This window comes from Entelurus aequoreus, linkage group LG08 (genome assembly GCF_033978785.1).
Source record: "Entelurus aequoreus isolate RoL-2023_Sb linkage group LG08, RoL_Eaeq_v1.1, whole genome shotgun sequence".
In the NCBI taxonomy this organism is placed as follows: Eukaryota; Metazoa; Chordata; class Actinopteri; order Syngnathiformes; family Syngnathidae; genus Entelurus; species Entelurus aequoreus.
The window spans coordinates 44,587,249-44,599,968 of record NC_084738.1 but is presented as its reverse complement, the minus strand read 5'-3'; the positions used below and the strand labels follow the sequence as shown (position 1 = coordinate 44,599,968).

The window sequence follows — 12,720 nt, the reverse complement described above, 5'->3', positions numbered from 1 at the left end:
TTATAACCATCACATTTATTAGCAGAAATAAAAACTTCAAATAAGCCAAAAAGCCAAAACCAATTATACTTTTGCTCAAGCACGGTTTTCATGTAGCTGTTGTATAGTTAATGCCATCACTCCTCTCACAAGTTAACTGTCATATATGGTAGCAAAAATAAACTATTTTAAATAAATATTTTAAATAAGTCACAAACTCAAAGCCCATATTACACCTGCTCATGCAATGGTACATGTTTTTGTCCTACTGTTAATGCCATCACTCCTCCCACCTGTTATTAATGATAACTGCCATATTTGATAGCAGAAATAAACACAAATATTGCAAATAAGCCACAAAGTCAAAGCCAATGTTGCGTCTGCTCACACACAGGTACATGTCTCTGTCCTATATTTAACTCCATCTCTTTTTCCTACCAGTTTTGTGATGATAAAACACTTAAAATAAGCCAATAAGTTGCGTGTATAATCCAATGACAATATGACGTGAAATGTATGAGCATTTTTATTTATTTCTTTAATGCATTTGACCACAATAAGTAATCCAGGTGTAGAGGGAGGAAGTGGGAGGCCGCCACTGTGCCAGTCGCCATTGTCTCATGTCCTCCTCTGCCCTCTATGCCCTCTGGACAGACAGGCAATTGTGTAGGGAAGGGGAAAAAAAGACAATAGCAACTACAAGTGACAGGGAAGGGGGGAAAAGGATGAAAAATTGTTGTGAGGAGAGAGTCTGTCGGCTTTGCTCTTCGGCATCATGGAGCGCAGGGTCAAGACGTACAACCATATATGGATGAAAAGATACGGCTACTGCAACAGTATGTATTTGTATTTGACCTGTTTATGCCTATCAGTAATGACCACTAATGCTTTCTTCTAACTTTGTATTACTTGTTTTATTTTCTAATATAATCTAATTCATTACAAAGCAGCTCCTAGCTGGTTCGCATGGGGGACATTATACTAGTCCCCCATCCACACACACACACACACACACACACATGTATCGCAAACGAGCAAATAGAGTGGCGTGGCAAATCGGATTTACCATGCAATGCCCTGATTACTGTTGCTAGGGGTAACTAGGCAACCCTTCACAATCATCTCATCGGGTCACTGCTATTGCTGAAGAAAGAGCTCAGGAAAGGCTTTAGAGGCAGCAAAAAAAGTTGGCTAGACTTTGGCAAGTGAGAAGTTTTGGGCTTGTTTGTTTTTCATCCGCCATGTTTTCTTTAGTGATTACTTGAGACATATAGGTTTATTTTAACATTAGCAAACAACTCTTTGTTTTTATGTCTAAATGGAGAGTGGAATCATGCCCTTTCTAATGATTGACATGTAGACTGCCCAATGACAGCATGAACAGTGACTAAAAAAGGCGGCCAATGGCGGTGCAATGGATTTTTTTTTTTAATATACAGCGCAAACGTGAGATGAACAAAATTATGGTATGGTATGGTTTATTTTTCTGACATGTTTAATGAGTTAGATTAAGGAAAATTGCATTGATACGTTTGTACAATTCAACATGTCTGAAAAGAAGTAGGAAGAAGCAGAATGTTTTTAATTCTACCCCTTCTTCATATCTATCACTGATCAATCATTAACACCAAATTTTTTCTTAACTTATTCATGTAAGGAAAGTGTTAGAAAAAAATTGTCGATAAGCAAAGAGGAGTTGAAAAAACAATAGGTTAAAGGCTTACAGCTAAACAAATAGGAGTACAAATGTAAAACTAAGGATAAGAATAAGATAAACTGTCATAAAAGCAACATTGTTGATAATGAATAAGTAGTGACATTAAATAAGAACAAGTAAATCAAAAACATTCAGGATAAATATGCAAATAATGAAGTTAAAGTTTTTACTGAATTGCCAAATGTATAAGTATTATAAGCAATAACTTATTGGTGATGATAAGTGAATATGAAATATGTTACTTAATTCATGGAATATATATATATATATATATATATATATATATATATATATATATATATTATATATATATATTATATATATATATATATATATATATATATATATATATATATATATATATATATATATATATATATTATTATTATATTTTTTTAATTTATCCTGTCCAGCCTCTCAGGCAAATCACATTGTTGATGTTGAAGCACCATACTGTATCTGCTGTACATATTTATTTTAGAAAAGAGAAGCGTGTGACACTTCTTTTGTTGCCTTATTTGTTATTGACTTTAGTAAATGTTTGGGTATAATTTTATTTAACAACCAGTTTTCTTTTACGTAATATAGAAATTTATCACAGCTGTGTATCTATTTTATGGAGGAATGTAGTTAGTCATAGAACTGGCACCCAATGTTATTAAAAAGCATTGATTTTGAATCAAGAATCGATTCTGAATTGAATTGTAACCCCCTAGAATTGTGTAGTGCCCAAATATTTGCAGCCCTACTAATAATGCTTCAAGCTGCATCAAATCTGTGTGAGTTGTGTAGTACAGGGGATGTCATCTTTACTGTTTTCCTGGCGATATCGGCGTTTGTCAGATGCTCTTAATGTAAACGTTTGTTCCTTTCAGCTTGACACTCTGCCTCAGCAATGCCGCCTTGTTTGTTTGTTTTTTGTTAATTGACTTTTAACTAGGGCTGGGCGATATATCGCGGGTTTGTCTCTGTGCGATATAGAAAATTACTATCGTGATATTCGAGTATACGTTCTCACGCAGTTGCTTTTAGCGGCGGGCATTACACTACAGGCGTTTCTCACTCTTTCTAGTCTCTCCTTCTCACAGAGACTTAAAACAAGCGCACCTTCTTACATACGTCACATACGTATACGCCCTCGCGGAGCAGAGAGGTAGCGTCATGGGTAACGTTAGCTGTGGTGCGAGTGGTAATACGAGAGAAAAAGGTGCGAATCTGGTAACAAATGAAGGAAGAATTAATTCCCAAGAAAAACAGCACCGGTCCATAGTCTGGCGGTGGTTTGGCTTCAAGTGGGAATATGTGGAACAGACAACCGTAATTTGTCAAGTGTGGGGCAAAAGTGTTGCTACAAAAAGTAGAATTACTGCTAATTTGTAGCATAATTTGAAAAGTCACCCGCTAGAGAATGAAGAGTGTTTGAAACTCTGCATGTCAACATCTCCGTTCAGTGCCACACCAACAAAATGCCGAGGCAACCATTTCCAGATCAACACCGTATGAAACTAATAGTCAACAACAGAAGGAGATAACGTCCGTAGGAACCTACCACATTGCGAAGGAAATACACTATTTGATTTCCTATTATGCAGCTCATTTTTATTTGACAGTTATTGAAATATCTTGTGTGACATCATGCACAAAAGTGCACTTTATTTGTTTAAAACTATTGTAGTGGCGTTCTGTACAAAAAATGCACTTTAATTTAGTGTTGTTTTGATATGTGTGAAAGTTGTCTATCTGTGTTGGACCTGTGATGAGGTGGCGACTTGTCCAGGGTGTACCCCGCCTACCGCCCGAATGCAGATGAGATAGGCTCCAGCACCCCCCGCGACCCCAAAAGGGACAAGTAGTAGAAAACAGAAGGATGAATGGCCACCTGCAGCTTTGTTGAAGCAACCAAATCTTATCCTCTTCGGCTATCAGCAGCTCTGACGTAAGAGTAACACTACAAAAACACCTACTGTAACTTTATGGTGTTAGGCTTAATTACAAAATTTGGTACACACCTGGATGGTGTTCTGCTGACCTCGACTGCGGATGTTGTGGATCGGTGGAGGGAATACTTCGAAGACCTCCTCAATCCCACCAACACGTCTTCCTATGAGGAAGCAGTGCCTGGGGAATCTGTGGTGGGCTCTCCTATTTCTGGGGCTGAGGTTGCTGAGGTAGTTAAAAAGCTCCTCGGTGGCAAGGCCCCGGGGGTGGATGAGATCCGCCCGGAGTTCCTTAAGGCTCTGGATGCTGTGGGGCTGTCTTGGTTGACAAGACTCTGCAGCATCGCGTGGACATCGGGGGCGGTACCTCTGGATTGGCAGACCGGGGTGATGGTTCCTCTCTTTAAGAAGGGGAACCGGAGGGTGTGTTCCAACTATCGGGGGATCACACTCCTCAGCCTTCCCGGTAAGGTCTATTCAGGTGTGCTGGAGAGGAGGCTACGCCGGATAGTTGAACCTCGGATTCAGGAGGAACAGTGTGGTTTTCGTCCTGGTCGTGGAACTGTGGACCAGCTCTATACTCTCGGCAGGGTCCTTGAGGGTGCATGGGAGTTTGCCCAACCAATCTACATGTGTTTTGTGGACTTGGAGAAGGCATTCGACCGTGTCCCTTGGGAAGTCCTGTGGGGAGTGCTCAGAGAGTATGGGGTATCGGACTGTCTGATTGTGGCGGTCCGCTCCCTGTATGATCAGTGCCAGAGTTTGGTCCGCATTGCCGGCAGTAAGTCGGACACGTTTCCAGTGAGGGTTGGACTCCGCCAAGGCTGCCGTTTGTCACCGATTCAGTTCATAACTTTTATGGACAGAATTTCTAGGCGCAGTCTAGGCGTTGAGGGGATCTGGTTTGGTGGCTGCAGGATTAGGTCTCTGCTTTTTGCAGATGATGTGGTCCTGATGGCTTCATCTGGCCAGGATCTTCAGCTCTCGCTGGATTGGTTCGCAGCTGAGTGTGAAGCGACTGGGATGAGAATCAGCACCTCCAAGTCCGAGTCCATGGTTCTCGTCCGGAAAAGGGTGGAGTGCCATATACGGGTTGCGGAGGAGACCCTGCTCCAAGTGGAGGAGTTCAAGTACCTCGGAGTCTTGTTCACGAGTGAGGGAAGAGTGGATCGTGAGATCGACAGGCGGATCGGTGCGGCGTCTTCAGTAATGCGGACTCTGTATCGATCCGTTGTGGTGAAGAAGGAGCTGAGCCGGAAGGCAAAGCTCTCAATTTACCGGTCGATCTACGTTCCCATCCTCACCTATGGTCATGAGCTTTGGGTTATGACCGAAAGGACAAGATCACGGGTACAAGCGGCCGAAATGAGTTTCCTCCGCCGGGTGGCGGGGCTCTCCCTTAGAGATAGGGTGAGAAGCTCTGCCATCCGGGGGGAGCTCAAAGTAAAGCCGCTGCTCCTCCACATCGAGAGGAGCCAGATGTGGTGGTTCGGGCATCTGGTCAGGATGCCACCCGAACGCCTCCCTAGGGAGGTGTTTAGGGCACGTCCGACCGGTAGGAGGCCACGGGGAAGACCCAGGACACGTTGGGAAGACTATGTCTCCCGGCTGGCCTGGGAACGCCTCGGGATCCCCCGGGAAGAGCTGGACGAAGTGGCTGGGGAGAGGGAAGTCTGGGTTTCCCTGCTTAGGCTGCTGCCCCCGCGACCCGACCTCGGATAAGCGGAAGAAGATGGATGGTACACACCTTTAGGGGATTGACAAACGCGTGTGTGTAAAATCGGAACAAGGTCGGTTAAAAAACATGGCTGCCATGTCTTCCTGACTATTTGAAGGACAACCCATAAAGGGCCCCACAAATATTGCATACAGTCAATTTTGCTAACTGCTATATAGGGGCCTCAGTGGGACTAAACATGGCGTCAGACCACCATGTTCCTCCTCTGGGTGTCATCTGGCTTCATTCACGTGCCAAAAAAGTAACGCTCCATTGTTTGAGCTTGCTTTTCTCTTTGCAACGGCCGACCAGTAGCGAGCACTTTGAGCGGTTATTTTTTGCTGTGCATCCCATCAGCATGCTTCCGCCTTTTCCGTGGCGCTGCTAATGGAGAGAGGAGGAGGGCCACGTGGCTACCCCGTGGATGACAACAATACACCCTGTCATTGACATGCAGCAGGACAAACGTGAGGCCCCGCCTCCCCAATACTCCCACCTCCTTTTCTTGCCCTGTTTGAAGAAAATGGCGAACAGAACACATTTGTTAACGACTGTATTGCAATTGTGCTAATCATGTTAAAAAACAGATGAGAGTGGGATGTCGCTGCATGGCATTGCTACATTGGGTTGTGTCGCACTTTGCTTCCTGTGTGTGCTTCAAGTTAAACCTGTTTTGGCTTGAGATCAGTCAGACTGCACCATTTTGTCTCTTTGTGCAATTTCCCCTTTTTGTGATGGGAAAGTTATTCTGCTTTTAATGTTGCTGCAAGAATCTTTAGTCACCGTCATGTACTTCCTGCTGGAAGAACATTGTGGAACGTGTCCATGAGAATTGTGCGTGCGTTCTTTGGGGACTGGCCTGGGTGAAAATGAGTTTGTCCTTGGAGCAAAGCGGGGAGATAAAGTCTTAAGGAAAAGTGATAATGAATTGACTGCAGGCCTACTTTCTATTTCCGTTTGACAAATAGGATGTGAGTCCGGAAACAGCACTGAGAACACACTTTGAAAATAACCTGTGTCTGCATTAAGACACTTGCGCATTTTGAAAGGGGTCATATTATGTTTTTTGCCTATTTTTAAAACACTTCCTTTTGGTCTGTATAACATGTAATGATGCTTCTTTGGTAATGATGCTTCTTTGGTCCAAATTCTGCATTGATTTTGCTGTAAAGACATATCTCTCAGTGTCTATGGGTGTTCTCATTCAGGTCATTGTATCAGACTACATCTGACTAGTGAGACTTAGGTCTGTGAGCACGAACTGATGAAAGGCGAAATGTCTTCTAAGACAAACCAAACCGTCCAGTTGCGACCGATTGAATGCTCTGAGAAAGCATTTTTCCAAGTCACTTTTTGGCTCCTTCTGGAAACAAGCCGTTTTGAGAGGCAGAGTTTTTAAGATGCAAATTAACATCTCAATTAGTGTAACGCTTATTGCACCCATATTTCTTTCTTTTAAAAAAAAATCTTAACAGTTATATAAGAAATAAAGAATATATACAAGAAAATAGAAAATCTGAAACATATTTTAGAGAAGAAGAAAACATACAAAAAGGACTTTGACCAACTGAAAATATTGTAATATATGAGTTGATGAGATTGGCTCAGGGGGCAGTTTTTACCTTTTTTAACTGATCGGCGATCGACTGATATTTAATACAGCTGTGTCCCAGTGTTTGCGTGGCTATTGTACTCACATTAAAGATTTCTTTAAAAGGGAGGCACACTTAGGGAGACAATTACATTTCCATATTGATGGGTTGCATATGACGTTACAGCCGTTGTTGTTTTTTGCGGCTGAATTCACATGATGGTCAAGCAGCTTGAGCGTAGTATTAAAAACCAGTGAAAGTGAGTGCAGGGTTTCAGCAGAAAATGCCGTATTGCTGTTCTGTTCTTGGGTGTTCCAGTCGTTCAAATAGAGAGATCAAAAATTACTTCCATAGAGTCCCGAAATAAGTGGTTAATAAAGGTAATAAAGTTAGGGAAGTACGTTTAAATGGCTCTTTAAAATACTACTTTCATCATCACATGGAATACAATCGGACCATGCTCGTGTCTGCAGTGATCACTTTGTAAAATGTTTGAACATTTGATTTGTTTGAGAAACTTTCTGTGATGCAATCAAGTTTATTCTCGACTAAATTAGCAGTGTTTGAGAGCAGAACTAAACATACAGAAATGACAAGAGATCGCATTAATTTGTGTTCTTTTGTGGTTTAATGCCTAAATATAAATTACTACAAAGATCTGGTTGTGCAAATAAACTAACGTCATGTTAAGTCCTAGTAATAAATATTGTGATTGTTGGTCCAATCCATTGTATTTTCATTGTCGATTTTCATAACCAAAACTAAAAGCTTAGTTCAGTGGTTCTTAACCTGGGTTCAATCGAACCCTAGGGCAGGGGTCGGCAACCCAAAATGTTGAAAGAGCCATATTGGAGCAAAAATACAAAAACAAATCTGTCTGGAGCCGCAAAAATTAAAAGCCATATTACATGTGTCATGAGATATAAATGTAATTAAGAGGACTTAAAGGAAACTAAATGACCTCAAATATACCTACAAATGAGGCATAATGATGCAATATGTACATATCGCTAGCCTAAATAGCATGTTAGCATCGATTAGCTTGCAGTCATGCAGTGACCAAATATGTCTGATTAGCACTCCACACAAGTCAATAACATCAACAAAACTCACCTTTGTGCATTCACGCACAACGTTAAAAGTGTGGTGGACAAAAATGAGACAGAAAAAGTGGCATAAAGCACGTCCTAGAAAGTCGGAGAAAGTTATACATGTAAACCAACTATACGGTGAGTTCAAGGACCGCCAAAATAAGTAGGACAAAAGGGCGCTCGCCAAGTACTCGAATCAGTGAAGCATGTTTAATTTAAACAGTGTGATTTATAACAATTAGGGAGGTTTGTGTCATGTTTGTCCTCCTACAGAAACCATACTAAAACAAAAAAATTGATTTTTTTTTCCCCTCATCTTTTTCCATTCTTCATACATTTTTGAAAAATCTCCAGAGAGCCACTAGGGCGGCGCTAAAGAGCCGCATGCGGCTCTAGAGCCGCGGGTTGCCGACCCCTGCCCTAGGGGTTCGGTGAGTCGGTCTCAGGGGTTCGGCAGAGCCTCCGTCGCGGAGGTCAAGACACACCCGACTCATCGTGTAAATAAAAACGTCTCCCTATCGTCGTATTATGGATATCCCAAACAATGTTTCCTCTAATTTTCCATATGCGTGAGCAAACGCAAAAACTCCTTGAGCATACAGTGGAGCACCATGTGAGCTACGTCACACCAGCAGCACACCTGTCTCAAACCTGACTAAATAACAAGCTGAGAGAGGCTCCAGCACCACCCCCGCGACTCCGAAAGGGACAAGCGGTAGAAAATTGATGGGTGGATGGATGTTTTATTATTACAATCAAATGACAGCAGTCATTTCCATGAGATTATTTTCAAATAAAGTGTTTTGGCCCACTTACAATGACAAAAAATGTGTTTTTCATGAGCTGTGTACTAGTATTGTATGTCTGGGTGGAAAACGAAGAAAAGGAACAGACTTTGCTGTGAAAATGACATGAGAGTGGCACTTGCCAAGGTGAAGCCACGCATATCTGAACTGGGCTCTGAAAGGCAACAGCAGAAGTCACACTGATTTGCAGGTGTGTAATTTGTTGTGAGTTCATGCACTGTGTTGGTTTTGTTCTTTGGACAAGGGGATGTTCATCCACGGTTCATTTTGTGCACCAGTAAAAAAAACATAACTTTGTCTTGAATTTGAAGGGAAACATTTTTTAAAAATTTTTCACTAAAGAAGGGTTCGGTGAACGCGCATATGAAACCGGTGGGGTTCGGTACCTCCAACAAGGTTAAGAACCACTGGCTTAGTTGTTGTGCAGGAAAGCCAAGTGCTTTATCCGACATGGATGACCACATTATAGCGTCTTTGGTGCTAATCGTTAGCATCAAGAAAATATCCTTAATAGTAATAAAAAACAAGATGTATAAAATCTCTCATAGGCTCAACAGCATATACTGAATCATGATATCGCTAGCAAACATTGCTGAACAACAGGAACATTTACAGCTAAATAATGAGACAAAATATACTTCACATCATAAAACAACTGCAGACATGAATTGTAGATAAGACTAATATTTGTAGCAGGAAATCAACTGCAAACAAACGTATCCTTTTTCTCATTAGCGTCATGATCACAGCAGCACGGCACTTATTATTTCAATCAAAAACGGTATTTAGCTTTGCATGAATAAGTCAAATTTTGTCTTTCACGGATTATTGCTTAATTTGTGGACTCCTTCAGATGTAAAGACATGATGTGCCTCCAATCTTTATTTCTTTAAATCCACGTGAGTGTCAAATGAAGTGAGGTCGTAGCGTAATGATGAATGGTTTAAAAAAAGCCCTACTCAACTAGCGGCCCATGGGCCACATCCGGCCCACCAAAGCTTTTAATTTGGCCCGCAGAACAACACCCAAATAGGCTTGATGAAACCGTTCAAAACAGGGTTGCTCTTTGATGCAGTACTGCCGCCACCGTGCAGGGCGCAACAGCAAAGCATATGTGTGACGATGAAGTGACAATGGGTAAGTAGAAGAAGATGGCACTATCGACGCTTAAAAAAATCTTAATAAATTGCAATAATTTTACTTTTAACAGCGACTGGACAACAAAGTATGATTGTATTGAAATTCATACTGGTCGTGGTTGTGTTGTTTTTGACTGCTTAACTCTGGCAATCAAAACTGGTTAAATAAATGTAGCGCTAAATTTGACCAGCACAGGGCATTGAAACTACACTTTAGGTTCAATTGTGTTAAACCACATGTGTGCAATGTTTGCTGTGTGTATTAACACTAAACCTTCTATTTTATTTATGTAACATACACAATGGACATTGTACTTCTGTAATGTTTATATTTTCAGTCTTACAAACCTAAATAAAGGAAGACACATAAAGAAATAAAACTGAGGAAGAAAAATAATTCAAAAGAAGGAAAATCAACCATCAACACTCTTTTCTGTTTTTTCATGATATGTGGGCTCTGTACCGAGGATGTCGTTGTGGCTTGTGCAGCCCTTTGAGACACTTGTGATTTAGGGCTATATAAATAAACATTGATTGATTGATTGATTGATGATGTTAACTATCTGTCTAGCCTCACACGCTGGAAACAAGTAGCGAGAGCAGAATAATGAATTTATTGACAGTGCAGTGTCAAAGCTGATGTGGTTACTTCGTAAATAAGTAAAAGCAATCTCAAAGGAATATAACCTGCGGAGGCACTTTCTAAAGAACATCCAAATTTTTGCAAACAGATTAAATTATACACAAAGCAAACTATAATCTGCTACCCAAGAATATAAAACAATTCTTCTCAAAAAAAGAGGAGAAATATAATCTTAGAGAAAAATGTAATTTAAAACATTTTTATGTACGTACAACACTTAAGACCTTCAGTATATCAGTATGTGGAATTCAATTATGGAATGGATTAAGCAAAGCAATCAAACAATGTACTAATGCATCCATTCTTTCATTCTCAAAATAATCTTACTTTTCTCATCATATAAAATATAACTTACTTCACCAATTATTTATTTATTTATTTTTATTGTGATTACTCATGGAGTATATTGTGAATAAATTGAGAACAGGAAGTGAACAAACGTTTTAGCAACTGTTATGTAAAAGAAAAGGGGTAGGATTAAATAAACTCTGCTTCTTCCTACTCCTTTTCGAACATGTTGAAAAGAGAAACTGGAAATTGTGATGTATCATGTTGTATGCTTGCATGTTCGAAATAAACTCAAACTCAAACTCAAATGTAGATGTTTGGCCCCTGAAACTTAGGGTTCTTGAAACCGTGGCCCACTTCATTATGTAGTTAATAGCCCTGTTTTAAATCTTTCAAAAAATAATTTTCTTAAGAGTGTATAAATCCATTCCATCCTATTTTAAATATTTTTTTCATGATCGCCTCCAAATCTTTCAAAATACGCCCAAATCTGCACTTATGCAGGTATAAAAATCAATAGCCTAATGCAGGGGTGTCAAACTCAAATATAGAGTGGGACAAAATTTAAAACCGAACAAAGCCGCGGGCCAAGGTTGAACAAATTAACCTTTAACGTACTCTACGAGCTATCGTCACGTCCGCTTTTCATCCATTCTAACATCGTTCAGACCCAGTCACAAGATATGTGCGGCTTTTGTACGCACACACGAGCGAATGCAACGCATACTTCATCAACAGCAATACAGGTTACACTGAGGGTGCCAGTATAAAAAACTTTAATACTGTTAGAAATACACGCCACACTGTGAATCCACACCAAACAAGAATGACAAACACATTTCGGGAGAACATCCGCACCGTAACACAACATAACACAACAGAACAAATACCCAGAGTCCTTTGCAGCACTAACTCTTCCGGGATGCTAGATTCACAGTGTGGCGTATATTTCTAGTGTTAAAGTTTTTTATTCAGCTACCCTCAGTGTAACCTGTATCGCTGTTGATGTAGTATGCGTTGCATTCTAATGTGTGTGCTTGCAGAAGCCGCACATGTTATGTGACTGGGCCAGCACTCGGGCTGGCTGGCTGGCTGGCTGGCTGGCTGGCTGGCTGGCTGGCTGGCGTTTGGAAAACTCCCGGGAGGATCGGCGGGCCAGCTTTAATGTTAATTTGATATCGCCTCAAGGGCCAAGTGAAATTTGGCCCGCGGGCCAGAGTTTGACACCCATGGCCTAATGGAACTCTGAAACCCCAAAGTGCCAGTCTAGGTCACGTGATTGCAACCAGAGCAATTCCTTGTTACACACATGCAGGAGTTGTCTGAATTCCAGGAGGGTGCATGTTTTGCCAGAACACCGGCACCGATTCAGGAGCAAACGGCAACAAACATGTCGTCTATTCATAGTGCGAGGCCACTTCTAATATACTAATCCTCACCCAACTAAATTTTTTCCAAGTAACATTATCACTGGAGGAAAAAATAATGGTTAAGCATGCTACGTGCTGCCACACACACCAAGCAGGACGCCACAAGAAGCTAAAGCTTAAAGTAGAGGTTATCGATACCTAGTATATTGTAAGTATATAAACGATACTAAAGTGATTACATAGCTATTTTTCTTTTTCTTATAATTACAAAAACATTTTTTGGTCGTGTTTTGTTATTTTTTACAAACTCAGGGAGTACGTGTCTGCATACAGGAAGACCTTGAGAGCATCACTCAAATGGTTTAAATAGGAGCTAATAGTACTTTTTCATTTTGTTTAGTTATTGTGCACTCGCCACTTTATTTTGTTTAAAAAAACATT

At 40.8% G+C, this 12,720-nt stretch overlaps 1 protein-coding gene across 1 annotated transcript in view; it reads left to right on the top strand.

Annotated features, from left to right (window-relative positions):
- The first annotated feature begins 774 nt into the window (after positions 1–774).
- Positions 775–12,720, top strand: part of ripor2 (RHO family interacting cell polarization regulator 2) — a 98,851-nt gene continuing 86,905 nt past the window's right edge. The window contains exon 1 of the mRNA XM_062056575.1: positions 775–815. Coding sequence (XP_061912559.1) covers positions 791–815 — 25 coding nt within the window. The 5' untranslated portion in view covers positions 775–790. The remainder of the gene's footprint in view (positions 816–12,720) is intronic.